Genomic DNA, 16,296 nt, shown 5'->3' with positions numbered 1-16,296 from the left:
GTTCCCATGGAAACATGGGGACGCGCGAGGTGGTCCGTAGTGACGCAGCTGAGGTGCCAGGCCGCGGCCGAAGTAGGCGTGGTCGTGGAGACCCGGCTACACTCCCCATCCCATGATCGGGACTGGTAGAGGACCGAAGAGTCGGGGAACCAGGAAAGGAAGTCCGCAGGGCCTTGTTGGGAGCCAGGAATGTGGCGGACCTGAAAGGTAAAGGGCTGGAGTTCCAGAACCATCGTAACACCCTGGAATTCGTGTCCTTATGGAGGCGAGCCAGGTCAACGGGGCATGTTCAGTATAAAGGATGAAGGGACGACCCAGGAGATAATATCGTAAAGTTTCAACGTCCCATTTAATAGCCAGGCATTCTTTCTCGATAGCAGGGTAGTGACATTCCCTAGAAAGGAGCTTTCTACTTATAAAGACAATGGGATGTTCATGCTGATCACCGTCGGGCTGAGTGAGAACCGCACCCAAGCCAACGTTGGAGGCGTCCATATATAAGTGGAAGGATCTGGAAAAGTCTGGACAAGCAAGGACGGGTTTGATTGTGAGGGCCCGTTTCAAGAGCTCAAAGCTGTGTAATTGGGAGTCATTGAAGAAGGGTAGCTTAAAGGCGTAATGTTTCCTTAAGAGGTCGGTGAGAGGGGAGGCAATTGTAGAGTACTGGGGAATGAACCTCCGGTAGTACCCCACCAAACCCAAGAAGGATCGTAGTTCCTTCTTTGTTTTGGGCACTGGTACCGTCAATAGGGCTTCCACTTTATCCTTTTGCGGCTGTAGTGTCCCGTTACCAATAAGGTAGCCGAGATAGGCGATTTGCGAATTCCCTAAATTACATTTCCTTGGATTGGCTGTAAGTCCTGCTTCCCGTAGGGCATGGAACACAGTCTCTAGATGGTGGAGATGCTCAGTCCATGAGTCACTAAAAATCACAATATCATCTAGGTAGGCTGCTGCATATGCTTGGAACGGCCTTAAGAGCCGGTCCATTAGTCGCTGGAAGGTAGCGGGCGCCCCGTGGAGACGGAAGGGTAGGACAGTAAACTGATACAGGCCGGACTGGGTGGCAAAGGCTGTCTTCTCCTTGTCGGCTGTGGCGAGGGGGATTTGCCAGTACCCCTTCTTTAAATCTAAAGTCGACATATATCGGGCCCTTCCTATTTTCTCTAACACCTCATCTACTCGAGGAATAGGATATGTGTCAAAGAGGGACAGGTCGTTTAATTTACGGAAGTCGATACAGAACCAAACCGACCCATCAGGTTTAGGAACCAAAACCACCGGTGAGCACCACGGGCTTGTGGACGGCTCGATAACCTTTAAGGCTAGCATTTTCTCTACTTATGCTTCAATAAGGTGTCTACGAGCTTCGGGAAGTCTGTATGGACGTTGACGGACTGTTTTGCCTTCTGGGGTTCTGATATAATGTTGGATAAGGGTGGTTTTCCCTGGTTTTCCCAAGAACAATAGGGAATGTCGCTGTAACAGGGTATGTAGTTGGTTTTTCTCGGATTCAGTGAGGGACTCATTTACAACTGGTTTTTCCCATAGATCTTCAGTCTCGTGGGGGTACAGGTCCATCTCTAGACCTGGAGTTGGGGTAATTAAGAAGCCGGAAGCAGAAACAATGTGGCCGTCTTCCGGGTTTTCCCATTTCTTTAATAAATTGACATGGTATATTTGTGTCTTTTTTGGTTGTTGATTAAGTTCAATAAGATATGTGACAGGGGAGACGGCTTTTATTACTCGGTAGGGTCCTTGCCATTTAGCTAATAATTTATTGTCTGACGTAGGTCGCATTATCAAGACCTGATCATTAGGATCAAAGGATCTCAACCTAGACCCCTGATCGTAGTACGCCTTTTGTTTTGTCTGTGCTTTTTCAAGGTGTTTCCACACATCCTCCCAGACCGTATGTAGGTGATTTTTTAAATTGTTGACATAGTCTAACAAGGGTTTTTCTTCCTCCATCTCTTCTTCCCACCTTTCTACTGCCATATCAAGCAAATTACTGGGTTGTCTCCCAAAGACTAACTCGAAAGGACTGTGACCGGTGGAGGCTTGTTCATGAGTTCGAATGGCATAGAGAACCAGAGGAAGTTTCTGATCCCAGTCCCTTCCGGATTCTTCTACTGTTTTCCTCAACAGATTTTTGATTCTGCGGTTATAGCGCTCCACTAGCCCATCAGTTTGAGGATGGTATACAGAGGTTTTTATCTGGGTGATCCCTAGTATCTTGCATATTTGTTTCATGAGGGAGGACATGAATGGAGTACCTTGGTCTGTTAGGATCTCCTGGGGAAATCCTACTCTGGAAAAGAAAAGAAGTTTATCATGGCTTGTGCCATTACTTTAGTGGTCATGCTGGATAAGGGGATCGCCTCAGGGTATCTGGTAGCATAATCTACCAAGACCAGTATGTAGGTGTGGCCCTTGGAGGAAGGTAATAAGGGTCCTACCAGATCCATTCCCACTCGACTGAAGGGAATCTCAATGATGGGTAAGGGTTGTAAAGGGGCCTTCCTTAGGGCTCCTGGTTCTATTAGTTGGCACCTTGGGCATTGTGTGCAATATTTTCTGATGTGAGCATACACCCCTGGCCAATAAAATTTCCTTAATAAGTATTCCTTTGTTTTGTCTCGACCGTAATGTCCCCCCCTGGTTGATTATGGGCTAAAAAAAGAACTTGTTGCCGATAAGGTTCTGGTACCACTAGTTGTCTCTTTTCTCCTTGGGCGGAGGAAGTGATTCTATATAACAGGTTCTTATGGGCTCCGTTTTAGCAGTTTTCCAGGCGTGAGATAGGGTAGGGTCCTCACGTTGGCTAGCTCTGAAGGAGAGGGCTGCATTGTCTTGCTGGCTATTAGCTTCTCCGGCAATGATTCGGGTCTCGAGATCTGGTACTTGTATTTTTCCTGTCTTCTCTCCCTCCTAGAGAGTTTTGGGCGAACCGGGGAGCTCTAAATGTGACTGTTGTAAAAGGGTGCTTCCGACCACCAATCAGAAGAGGGCCCCTGATTTTTGGCTTTTGCTAGAAGATCATTGAAGTGGATATAATCTGTACCAATGACACAATCCTCAACTAATCTGTCCATCATCCCCACAGGAAGGAAGTCGTGAAAGTCCCCCCATTCTAACCTGATCAAGGTTAATGGATAGTTCATCTTATCGCCATGAATGCAACAAATGGTAACCCATTGACTCGGGGTTGGTTCCCTTTGGTTTACGAGGTCACTACGGATTACCGACTGGCTACAGCCTGAATCAATTAGAGCTTCTACTGCGGTTCCGTTTATTCTGAGGATCAGTTTGAACTGATGATGTCCCCTTCCTGTGCAAAGTATTCTACCCCGGGTGACCCCTATTTCCATTGGTTCGACCCGGTCTCCTTTTCTTGGACATACTCTCGCTATATGTCCCCACTCCCCACAGCTATAACATTGAGGCTGTTGCATGGGGTTTGTTTCTCCGGGTCTGGATGGCCCTGGCTCTTCCACTAATCGACGAGGAGGATATTTGAAAGGCCCCACAGGAGGTTTTACATTAATCCGGTTACCTAAAGCCTTGACGTCTACGGATCTGTGATACGCACAGGCTAGGTCTACAGCCAGTTCTGTCTCTATCTTGGGGTGTTGTTGAATCCAGTTCCTAGTACTGCTGGGGAGCGAATCCAGGTATTGTTCAAGGATAACTGCTTTAAAAATATCCTCTCGGTAGGTTCCTAAGGGCCCCAGCCATTTGAGACCCAGGTCTTTTACTCTGAAATAGAAGGTGCGAGGGTCTTCACTCTGTCCCCATTTCACCTTTCGGAATTTCATCCTATAATATTCGGTATCGTGCCCCACTCTCTCCAAAATACTACTCTTAATATCTTTGTAAGGAGTGGTACTCCATAGATTCGCGGCCTGGTATGCAGTCTGAAGGACCCCCGTCAGGAGTGGCGCAACATATTGTCCCCAGCGTTCTTCCGGCCATTGTGCTGAGGAGGCAACCCGTTCAAAATTGGTGAAGAAGGAATCAGGGTCCTCTCCTTCTTGAAATTTTTGTAGGACTGAGCTGGGGACATTAGGGTGTACCTTACTCGCCGCGATAGTGTCAGTTAATTTCTGAAGTGCGGTCTCATGGACCAACTGATTGTTCGCCATAATGGTAGCTTGACTCTTCAAGGCGTTTTGAAGAGCCTCCCAGTCCTCCTTTGCTTCCCGTTTCTGCGCCTCCCATACCAATTGGAGGTGTCGTTGTCCTTCGGCCAACTGTTTGACCATATCTTCCAGCGTGGGTTTTTCCCCCATCCTATCTTGCTCGTGGTACCGCCTGCTATGTTAAATCTCACTTCTGACACCACTGAGGCGGGGATAGGTGGTACTGAGGAGTCGGCGATGTACGTAGTGTATATACAAGGGTTTTTATGGTATTAAAGGGGTAATAATAACTGGTACTGAGTGGTGATGGTTGCTCGGTTACTGGTCTCTTCTCTTGTCTTGTCCCTGTTGTTCTTCTTCTACGTCTTCCGGTGGTGGCAGTACTTTGATCTCCCAGGTGAAACCGGAAAGATAAACATAACAGGAAACAAAGGTAAGTCTTTTGGGGTATTTTGGGGTTGATTATGTGTACTCATGCAGGGGAAGTGTGGAGGAATAGGGTAAGTGACTAAAGGAAGCCCGGTAGTGAGGGTATAATAGGGCAAAACCAAACTAGTGACTTTCAACACCTCGCTAGTGCTGGCCCCGTAGTGATTCTTGTTTAATGTCTTTGTTTTCTTCCCTCCGGGTTCTATTACACATGCTCTCCTTTCCACTCCCCCCCCTCTTCCTCCTCCTCCTTCCCCTTTAGTTAGTGGTGGTATCGTTCTGCCTTGTCCTTGCAATAAGGACTGTACCTTGTCTAGCCACGACCCTCCAGGGTTGTGGCGTCAAGCGCTCGTTTCGGGGGTCCGATTTCCCCCTTTTCCACTGGTTCCCAGGACTTGTGGATCGTCTCGTTCCGTTTTCGGCGTCCCTCTCGCGTCTCTCTCTGTCGGCGTCTCCAAGAAGAACTCCCCCTCACCGAGTCCATCTTTTCTTTTTCTCTCGGGCTCTGGAAATTCACTGCGTCTGCGTCAGCCGGCGTTCCCATGGAAACATGGGGACGCGCAAGGTGGTCCGTAGTGACGCGGCTGAGGCGCCAGGCCGCGGCCAATGTAGGCGTGGTCGTGGTGACCTGGCTACAAGGACCAAGAAACTCCCATGAACAGCGGCCCTGTTCAAAACCTGCAACTTCTTTGCAACAAAGAAGCAACTTTCAAAGACTGCACGTTTCCCGTCGGAAGCGTGAGACTTCACACACTGCACCCGACGCCCCCGGCTCGACCTACAGAAAACAAACACCTCAGGGAGGACTCCCCGGTGACTGCGAGCCCGTGAGTAACTAGAGACAACCCACCTGGGCCCCCACAGCGACGCCTGCAGAGAGAATCCAGAGGCTCCCCCTGACCGTGACTGCCTGTAACAAGGGACCTGACGCCTGGAACCAACACTGCACCCGCAGCCCCCAGGACCTGAAGGAACCGAACTTCAGTGCAAGAGCGACCCCCCCGGTGACCCTCTGCCTAGCGCAGGTGGTGGCTGTCCCAAGGAGCCCCCCGTGCCTGCCTGCACCGCTGAAGTGACCACCGGGTCCCTCCATTGTTTTCAATCTAAAACCCAACTCCTACTTTGCTCACTGCACCCGGCCGCCCCTGTGCCGCTGAGGGTGTACTGTGTGTGCCCTCTCGTGTCCCCCCCTGGTGCTCTACAAAACCCCCATCGTCTGCTTCCCGAGAAGGCAAGTACTTACCTGCTGGCAGACTGGAACCGGAGCACCCCTGTTCCCCATAGGCACCTATGTGTTTTGGGCACCTCTTTGACCTCTGCACCTGACCGGCCCTGAGTTGCTGGTGTGGTAACTTTGGGGTTGCCTTAAACCCCCAACGGTGGGCCTTCCTATGCCTCAAACTTGAGACTTGTAAGTGTTTTACTTACCTTCAAAACTAACCTTTACTTACCTCCCCCAGGAACTGTTGATTTTTGCACTGTGACCACTTTGTAAATAGCTTATTGCCATTTTTACAAAGACTGTACATGATATTGTTTTCATTCAAAGTTCCTCCAGTATCTAAGTGAAGTACCTTACATTTAAAGTATTGACTGTAAAACTTGAACCTGTGGTTCTTAAAATAAACTAAGAAAATATATTTTTCAATATAAAAACCTATTGGCCTGGAGTAAGTATTTGAGTGTGTATTCCTCATTTATGTACAACAAATGCTTAACACTACCCTCTGATAAGCCTACTGCTCGACCACACTACCACAAAATAGAGCATTAGAATTATCTACTTTTGCCACTATCTTACCTCTAAGGGGAACCCTTGGACTCTGTGCACGCTATTTCTTACTTTGAAATAGTATATACAGAGCCAACTTCCTACAGTGAGGAATCCAAAGGTAGTTGTATCCATCAGAAGGACAAGTTACTTACCTTCGGTAACTCCTTTTCTGGTGGATACACTAGCTACCTGTGGATTCCTCACAGTCCCACCTGCCTCCCCGTTGCCGGTCTGGTTATACCAACATTTCTTTGGGTGTATATGTATATCCGTTTTTGCTAGTTTTTATTTGAATAAATATTATGTATGATATTTGATTGATATATTTAAATTGAGTTTGTGAAGTCGGTGATCACCTGTTTGCCTCAACGGCACGTAAAAAATGGTGGAAACTAATGTCAGCACGCCGGCGAGTCGGGCAATTGTGACGTCCTCGTCGACGTGCAGAGCTGGGAAGAAAAATTTCTGTTGAATGCTGGCGCATTGGGAGAATTCATAAGGTGAGGAATCCACAGGTAGCTAGTGTATCCACCAGAAAAAGCATTACCGAAGGTAATTAACTTGCTTGTTTGTAGCATATTTATAGGTACATAGACCTCCCCGAGCATTACCTTACCTGTCACAGGTACTTACTTGCAAATCAAACTAACTTTTCTTCCCCACAGGAACTGTTTCTGAAAATTGCACAGTGTCCATTTTTTAAACAGCTTATTGCCAATAATTCAAAAAGTGTCTAACTTATTGAGTTCAAACTGAGTACTGTTGATGCATGTGTGAAATACGAATCTATTGAAGTACTTACCTGCAACTTGAATCTTGTGGTTCTAAAAATAAATGTATTTTTGCTATATAAAAACCATTGGTCTGGAGTTAAGTCATTGAGTGTGTACTTCTTATTTTGCCTGTGTGTGTACAACAAATGCTTTGCACTTCCCTTTGATAAGCATAACTGCTCGACCACACTACCACAGGGGAGAGAGCATTAGTATTATCTACTTTAGCCTCTGTTAAGCCTCTGGGGAGCCCCTGGACTCTGTGCACACTATATCTCATTTTGATATAGTATATACACAGCCAGCTTCCTACAATAAGTGTTTTGGTAGTGTTGGAACAGCAAATCTGTAAGGAATATGAGTGGAGAGACATGTTCACATGTATATATACACTTAAAGTGGGCAGCTACCATTCAAGGGTAGCCTAGCTCATTTTACTGAGAAATAGGAAAGAAGATGAAAATGTGATAATGAGGAGAAGGCCTTTAATTGGATACCTGTCTTTTTGGGGTGCATTTTATAATTGAGAAAGGAAAGGTCACAGTTTGCATGAGTTTAAGCAAGGAAAGGAGATTATAATTATGAGATAATAAAAAGGCAGCAATATCTGAATTAATTTACAGAGCTCTTTACATGTTTACATGTTTTTCTCAGAGTGATGAAGCAGACTTGGAAGAGGAGTCCGACTTGGATAACTCCAGTGTGCACAGCTCTTCTGTCCGCTCTGATAGTTCAGGACGAATCAAGAAACCTAAAAAAGGGAGGCCAGGGAGGAAGAAGAAAAAGAGTAAGTGTCGCTGTGTGTTCAGGCCTTTGCAAGGATGAAACATTGTTGTCTTATCTACAGAGGAGGATTTAGGATCTGCAGAATGTGAGACATGCCATTCATGGAATATAGACAGTGTGTTTGAGCACTTGGTCTTAGTGGTGATTTTCATTGTAAACAAATGTTTACAGCTTGTAACAAGAACGTGTTTAAAATTCTGGTCTCTGTATTTCCAGTGGGAAAGAATTCCAGATTCTGATGGATACTTCTAAAAACATATTCCTCACGTTTACAATATCCGCAGGCACCAGAGCATACCTAGAAGCTTTATACAGCAATGCTCGTGCATGGTAGTAGGTGGCCCCAGCTTTTACTTTGTTCTGCCCCACAAGTGACGTTGTTGCCAGAAATAAGTACTACTCCTCCATTTCAGCATCAGTTCCTTTCTCTACATACCTTTGAATGCAGATCCAGAGATCGCTTCCACCTTTTCCTTGTCACTTGGCTAGTTTTTCTCAAAATTCTTCTTTTCTCCAGTGTGCAAGAGAACTATGCCCCCTCCTAAAACTACTGAGTTTAAACCTTGTAGGGACTGTTTTAAATAAATGTCTGTCACCGCCTCCACGAGGTATGCCTCCGGTGTTTGGGTTCAGGCACATATTGTGAGGAATCTGTTCCTATGAATTTGAAGGCTATTTCAGAAAGTGAAGCAAAGCTGTACGATGCCGAACAGCAAAATAAGTTACAGAAGTTCCCTACCCACTCAAAGTCAAGGGTGCTGACTCATTCATTCTCTGGGGGCCTTCCCTGGGACACGTCATTGTCACGGTCAAACTTTTCTCATAAGTTGAATTGGGAGCACACCAATCAATCCCAGTCCCACCACACTCAGCTAGAGAAATCACTTGGATGTCAGAGTGTCTGTTGGACTCGCTCGCTCCCCGCACCCCTCAAAAGCCAATTCCGCAACTGATTCCAATACTCCCAGAGTTTCTGGGCCATGAGCACATCACAACAAATGGAAGCCTTTAAAGAGGCCATGTTGTAAATCTTTGGCACTCTTACAGCTCCCTCCGGTGTGTGCTCGGGTCCCAGGGATCTGCAGAAGCCTTCAGATAGGTTATCCCCGGTGGATGCTTCTCCTGAACCCCTTTTTGAGTTCTGCTCTAATAACCTTTCTGACTTCCAGTGAGGCACCAAAATCCACACTGGTCCCTTTGACATCGATTCTGTAGCTGCCGCTGCCAGAACAAGACCTTGTCTCAATAGTTCTAATTGATTCCTAAACAAATTCATAATGGCCCCCAACCAAGGTACCGTCCTGAAACTATACTTGCACATGCGGTCTTCATTTCAGTTCAACTAAGACAGAACCATTCCTTTACCCAGTAGCTGCACCCCAGCACTCCAACAACTTTTAATTTCTGACTTAGGTCACAGTCAACCAGCTTTCGTAGAAGATAATGGAGATGATGGGGATTATTCATCCCAACATTATGATAGGAACAATCTGTACATGGATTTGCATGAGGCCGTTCAGTTGAACACTGGGTTGTGTTCCCCCCAGACCGTCAATAGAAGAGAGTGCTTCCTATGCTATAATGATAAGACATTCAGCGAAGGTATTAGAGTTACAGATGTTGGACAACCAGGGCTGGTTTCCTCTGAGCCTTACCTGCCATTCAATGAAGCCATGACTGACATCTTAATGGGAACCTGTTCTAAGCTTTGCTTCCGTCCATGGATAAGCAGGCACGTAGCCAGGCTCCCCAGTGTGGTGCCAGGTGACCCTGAGTTATTGATTCAGCACCCTATGCCAGATAGTCTGGTGGTTCAGGCTTTAACCAGCAGGTTGCATGCCAGATGCCAGTTCATTCCCTAACCGCCCCCCCCCAGCCCCATGTCCTCCAACAGAAAGTCAAAAAGAATTGAAGTATTTGTGAAACACTTAATTTCATTGAATAACTTAGCTTTCTGGTCAATCAATGTGAGCTGTTTGCTGGGGAGATATTTCCACACTTTATGGGACATGGTTAGCGAACTCCTGCCGCAAGTCATTGAGGAAGTTTGTACCTACCTAGCTCAAACTATTTAGGATAGTTTGGATGTGGGCAAATACATAATCTGTTCTTGACTAGATGCCTACCAGCTGCTTGGGCAGAGCAGTCTGCTCTAGCTTGATGCTTAGGTGTCATGCTTGAATAAGATCTACATGCTTCTCTGGTTATGTGCAGGCCTCACTGATGAATATGCCATTCAACAGATCTCATCTGTGTGGTGGAAAGGGCATTTCTGTGTTGGAACAATTCAAAGCAAATCAGGCCATGACATATTCCTTAGGTCTTTCTACTCTGGCAAGACAGTACCCTCAGCACCATCACCCCCTTTGAGGCTAGTCTAGAAGTTTGGTGTTCTGGCAACACCAAGAACTACTTCCTTTGTAACAAGCACCACAGCCCTTTTGGAGTTCAAGCAAACAATGTTCAGGCAACCAGGGGCAGCAAACATCTCAGTCCCATCCCCTGCTGCATAGACCTTTAAGCAGTTTTTTATTACCTTGGTGCACATAACCACCTTTTAAAAGACAGGATCAGACGTTTCCTCCTAGGGTGGCAAAATGTAACGTCCAACAAGTGGGTCCTTCAGATCGTTCAACCTGGCTATGCCCTGCCATTCCTTTTCAACCCACCCCTTCATCCGGCCACATCACATGTGCACATCCCCATCTTGCTCCAAGAGGTACAGGTTCATTTGGCAAAATGAGCTTTAAAGAGGTTTGCAGCCCCAGAAATAGGGACTGGATGTTGCATCCACTCTTCCTTTGTGCCCGAAGAAATACAGGGATTTCATCCTGTTTACTATTTACTAAAGTAGTAGTAAAGTAAAGTCAGCAATGATAGATAAGTACGGAAAATGCAGTTGTGTGTAACAATTAAAGTGCAGTAGCTTGCACATTCTTCTAGATTGTTTAAAATTGCAGACACTTTGGGAGGTAATTTTAAAGCCACTCTTTCTTAAATATAGTATTTATGAACGGAGGTAAGCAATAGTGCTAGTAACTGAAATGCGATTTTGAATGTGACATGTGCCTTAGAAATATTTGCGGTTGCCATTAAAAGTATTTTATCTGAGTTTTAATAAAGGTTTCTAAAATGATTTTGTGGAATGTATAAATCTTATGTTGACTTGTTTAATGTGATTCTAACTGTATTTATATGTAATTAGACAATTTTTAATTATAACTTTTTTAAAGATTTATAAAGACTAAGGTCAAAATAAACATTTTCTTGACTGACTATTTCACATATCCGCCGTGCAGACATCTTCTTGCAAAAGTACAAATTCAAGATGATCATGTTGGTCCAGGTTCTGTCTGCCCTTGATCCAGGATACTGGGTTTGAACCTGCAGGACTCTTTCATGGTCTTACTACTGCCCCATAGGTGTTCTCAACACACCTTTGGAGGTTAGAGATTCCTCCAGTTCTCCAGTATTGAATCTTTCATAGATTCACATGCTTGAATGATTCCCCGTCGTCGAGGTGGGAGCCCCCGTAACCATAACAAGAAGTGTGCATTATACTAGTAGGCTTTAAACAGGAATGCAATGTTCAATTTAAAAGCCTGTCCATGTCCTTTGTTAAGATTTTCTACCAAATGTCAAGTGATGGGAGTCTCCCTAACCTCTGCTCAGTTTTCTCTTCAGAACAGAGTGATGACTCTTCGCAAACTAAAAAATCCCACTGGAGGGAAAGATCTTTGGGAGTGAAGCCTTCAGAGCCCCACAAAAAAGCTCTTAAAAAAAATCTCATGGAAAGAGATGGGTCCACATAGGAAATCTTCCTCAAAGGCCTCTTCTGAGCCTTCAACACCGGCTACTCGAGAAAGTTCTGTCAAGAAAATTTTGAAATCACTTCCTTCAACATCAAAAATGATTTCTGATTAAAAAAAATGAATCAAAAATTAAAAAAAATTCTTCACCGTCGATGACAGTCTCATTGAAGACATCGACCACCATAACGCCGACGTTCACAACGGCGGCATTACCTATGATGATAATCTCTTCTCTCGTAGGGGATTTCCATGTATAGTCATAAGCACTGAATAGTTCCGCGCGCCTGCGGGGACCCCGGAGCACTGATGTGAAATATATTCTTAAGTGCATATACCAGCCCTTTTGAAAGGGCCTGTCAAAAACCACTTAAGAATAACACTGTGCAGCCTATGTAAACAGCTACACAGGCCAAATTGTTGAAAAGAAAGACAGCTGTAGTGTAAATACATCTTCAAACACACATTTATTCTAGAAATGTAATAAAAAATACATTCTCATACTTTATTTACACCTCTAATGAGAATAAAACAATGCAGGGCAGTGTAGCCCATAGGCTGCCATTATACAGGATGTAAATAGAGCTGTGCCTTTAAGAAAGTAAAGTCTTCCTGTATCCCATCATGCACAGCAAAAGGCAGTTGCCTCAGTTCTTTTTTCCGGCTCCTTCTGACAGGACCCTGAAGCATTGAGCTCTACCTCACAAAGCCTTTTTTGACAGAAAATTCAATTAAAATCTTTTGAATTTCACTTTCACTCGACGTCTTTCACCTTGAGTGAACATTTGCTAGCATTGTCTGCCAAATTCTGACAGAAATTTAAAGTTTTTCTGTCTTTAGAATGCCTTCACTTTTTGACAAATGCCCTAGTTGTGGCAGGAAAAAGGCCAAAGCAGATCCACACCAGGTCTGTATTATTTGCCTACCATCCAGTCACAAACCTGACTCCTGTGACATCTGCAGAACTTTCTCCAGAAGAACTCTTCGCAACAGGGAGAAAATTCGACTTCAGGCAAGAGAGGACAGGAGAAGAAGTGGTCAATCTGCCACAGAGCGAGGAGAAGGTCAGTCTTCTATCAGGGCTCTCCCTGTTTCCTCTGGAGCAACTGTCAGACCTGCTCACAAACGCCATAGGTCTCCGACGACATCGAGAGCATCAACGTCGAGACCGGGAACGGCGCCAACATGTTCGCCGTCGGGGACCGGCTCACAGTCGAGAAAGATGCATCGCTCGACGTTGACAGCTGTTTCGCCATCGAGACGGCGTAGACGCTCGCCGTCAAGAACGTCTTGGTCCGGGTCGCCGTCGACGCGACTAGGACGATCGACGTCGAGGGACAGTGCTCGCCGTCGAAGATGCTCGCCGTCATCTCATCGGCGTTGAGGAAGATCACCGTCGAGAGGATCTCGGCGACGAGAGGAGTAAACGCCGAGAGGTACTCGCCGTCACCGTACTGCGACGTCGAGAAGTGTGTCGACGTCGAGTAGACATTCAAAGAGGCCTAGAAGGGTTTATACCACCTCAGAATCCTCGGCCTCTCTCATTCTTCTGCCAACTTCACCTCAGCCGTCTCCTCAGCAGTCACCTCTGCCACAGACACCTGTGGCACTTACAGCTCCTTCTCCGGCTCCTCCCTCAGAGTCCATCCCGGTGACTCCAGCGGAATCCACAAGGCATTCCCGGCATTCCTCGAGACGCTCTTCTTCCTCTCTACACCATCGTCGACATGAATCAGTTCAAAGATCTTCTCATTCACGTCATAGACATTCTTCTTCTTCCACAAGGGATTACTCTCCAACCCTATCAGACTCACCGTCTCCGAGAGTTTCTCCCATAGACGACGTGAACACCTTCCAAGAGGTCCTAGTGCGCGGGGCTACCAAACTAAACATCCCGCTGGCGGTACCCGCGCCAACGACCTCTGTGATTTTCTAGACTTTACATCAGAGAACATCCTCAAGACCATTACTACCACTGGTCCCGGGTCTTCTTGAACCGGCAATGGATATATTTTTAACACCGGCCACAACTAAAACTGCTCCTTCCAGGCTTATAAAAAAGTATCGCCCACCGGAGCAAGACCCTCTATTCCTAAGGTCGGATCCAGTGCCTGACTCGGTTATAGTGGCGGCAAAAAAGTTGCACTCTACATCTCCATCTTCCTCCTCGCCTCCGGACAAGGAGAGCAGAAAGATCGATGCCACAGGTCGTAAAGTATGCTCTACCGCAGCCATCACAATGAAAGCAGCCAGTGGTACTGCGCTATTAGGTAGATATGATTTGGCTCTTTGGGACTCTGTACTACAGTTTGCGGAGCATCTACCTAAAGAGAAGATGTTTTGGAGATCGTGAGTGAAGGTGCCATGGTCTCCAACCAAGTGATAAGTGCTGCTGCTGACTCTTCGGTGCTATCGGCACATAACTATGCTCATGGAGTGGCCCTAAGAAGACACGCTTGGCTACGCTTGACGTCTCTCAAACCAGAGGCACAAGAGAGAATTCAAAATTTACCCTTCTCAGGCTCCACTTTGTTTGGCTCTCATGCCGATGACGAGATGTCAAGAATGAAATCTGAGCTAGACACTTTGAAAGCAGTGGGCATCGAACGACCAAGGGAGCAACGGAAAGCATTCCGTCCATACCAACGAAGGCTCTTCTCTCACAGATATCAAACGCCACAGTGGATGGCTTCACGACCCCTGCAGCAACAACAGCATCAAAGAACCTTCTCGACACAACGAAAGTCGACAAGGGGTCGTTCCACACCGCAAACCCAGACAACTCATCAGGCACCCGTGTCTAAGCCCTGAATCTTCGCTTCCCCCTCCTCTGTTACCCACTCCGGTAGGGGAAGTATCTCAAATCATCTGGACGAGTGGCTACGCATCAAATCAGACGCCTGGGTATTGAATATTGTGCTGAATGGCTACGCTCTCAGGTTCATCAGTCCTCCTCCATCTGTTCCACCCAAACCAGTTAGCCACCACCTCAAAGCTCTTCAATTAGAAGTAGCAACCCTATTACAAAAGAGAGCAATAGAGCCCGTCCCGATCAATTAGCACGGAAAGGGGATTTACTCGAGGTAGGTTTTGGTACCAAAGAAAGACAAACAAGAGTTTCGTCCCATTCTAGACCTAAGGATAGCAAACAAATGGATTTGCAGAGAAAAATTCAGGATGCTACGGTTGCACCAAATTTACCCTCAACTTCGTCAGGGCGACTGGCTCTGCGCGATAGACCTCCGCGACGCTTATTTTCACATTCCGGTGATCGAGAAACATCAAAAATTTCTAAGGTTCATCATCGGAAAAAGTCATTACCAATTTACGGTACTACCCTTCGGCCTCAAATAAGCACCGAGAACTTTTTCAAAATGCATGGCGGTGGTGGCAGCCCATCTCAGGAAGCATCGAATATTCGTCTACCTCTATCTAGACGATTGGCTCATAAAAGCCTCCACCTATCTAGAGGCTCAACAGCATTTCAGCTGGTCTCAGCAGCTTCTCCAGAGCCTGGGCCTTCAAGTCAATCTTCCCAAGTCCACAGCAACACCTGTTCAGAGGCTGCATTACTTAGGTGCCATCATAGATACCAAACAAGGAAAGGTGTTTCCTTCGGAGGAGCGACGGTTATCAATTCTCCAAAAATGCCAGCAGCTCGAGAGAACACCTCAGACCACTTCAAGAGCAATATCTTCTCTCCTGGGCTCAATGGCGTCTTGCATCCACCTCATTCCCAATACTCGCCTCCATATGAGACCATTACAGGAATGCCTGGAGGATCAGTGGTGTTGGGAGAGCAGAGTCCTTCTTTCTCCCCACGCCTTACAATCCCTCAAGTGGTGGTGTTCACCCAACAATCTTTTGGTGGGGATTCCATTCCAACAACAGCCTCCAGCTCAAACCATCGTAACAAACGCATTGCTGCTCGGATGGGGAGCGCATATGGATCACCTTCGAGTCCAAGGCAAGTGGTCACAGAGAGAGCGTCTGTATCATATCAACCTGTTGGAGCTTCGCGCAGTCCATCTTGCGCTCAAGGCCTTCCTCCCATCTCTGAAGACAGAAACTCTGCTCCTCCAGACGGACAACGTGACCACCATGTATTACGTAAACAAACAAGGAGGCACCAGGTCCAGGATCTTGTCGACAGAGGCTCAAACAATCTGGCATCTAGTCAGGAACCTCTCGTTAGTGGCAACTCACCTTACGGGCATACAGAATGTTCAAGCGGATGCCCTCAGCCGCGCAATAGACGAGAACCACAAATGGGTATTGCACGACGACGACGTCCGTTCCATTTTTGCCATGTGGGGTACCCCCTCTATAGACCTATTCGCAACCCCAGAAAACAAACAATGCCAAAACTTCGCCTCCAGACACTACCATCCAGGGACGCTGGGGAATGCCCTGTGGATAAACTGGTCAGGAGCATTTCTTTACGCCTTTCCACCGCTTCCCCTGATACCAGCAGTCCTCCAGAAGCTCTCCAATGCTCACACCAAGATGATTCTAATTGTCCCAGAATGGCCACGCCAATGGTGGTTTCCAGACCTCCTTCACCGGTCACTCAAGCCACACAT

General features: G+C 46.6%; 1 protein-coding gene across 10 annotated transcripts in view; it reads left to right on the top strand.

Moving 5' to 3' along the window:
• The window catches only part of CHD3 (chromodomain helicase DNA binding protein 3), a 1,503,198-nt gene that overhangs the window by 215,012 nt on the left and 1,271,890 nt on the right, over window positions 1-16,296 (top strand). For all 10 annotated transcript variants that reach the window (XM_069218663.1, XM_069218665.1, XM_069218664.1 and 7 more), the window contains exon 7: window positions 7,773-7,905. In XM_069218663.1, the coding sequence (XP_069074764.1) occupies window positions 7,773-7,905 (133 nt within the window). The remainder of the gene's footprint in view (window positions 1-7,772; window positions 7,906-16,296) is intronic.

Source organism: Pleurodeles waltl, chromosome 12 (assembly GCF_031143425.1).
Source record: "Pleurodeles waltl isolate 20211129_DDA chromosome 12, aPleWal1.hap1.20221129, whole genome shotgun sequence".
NCBI classification, from domain to species: domain Eukaryota; kingdom Metazoa; phylum Chordata; class Amphibia; order Caudata; family Salamandridae; genus Pleurodeles; species Pleurodeles waltl.
This window is presented reverse-complemented; position numbering and strand designations above follow the sequence as displayed.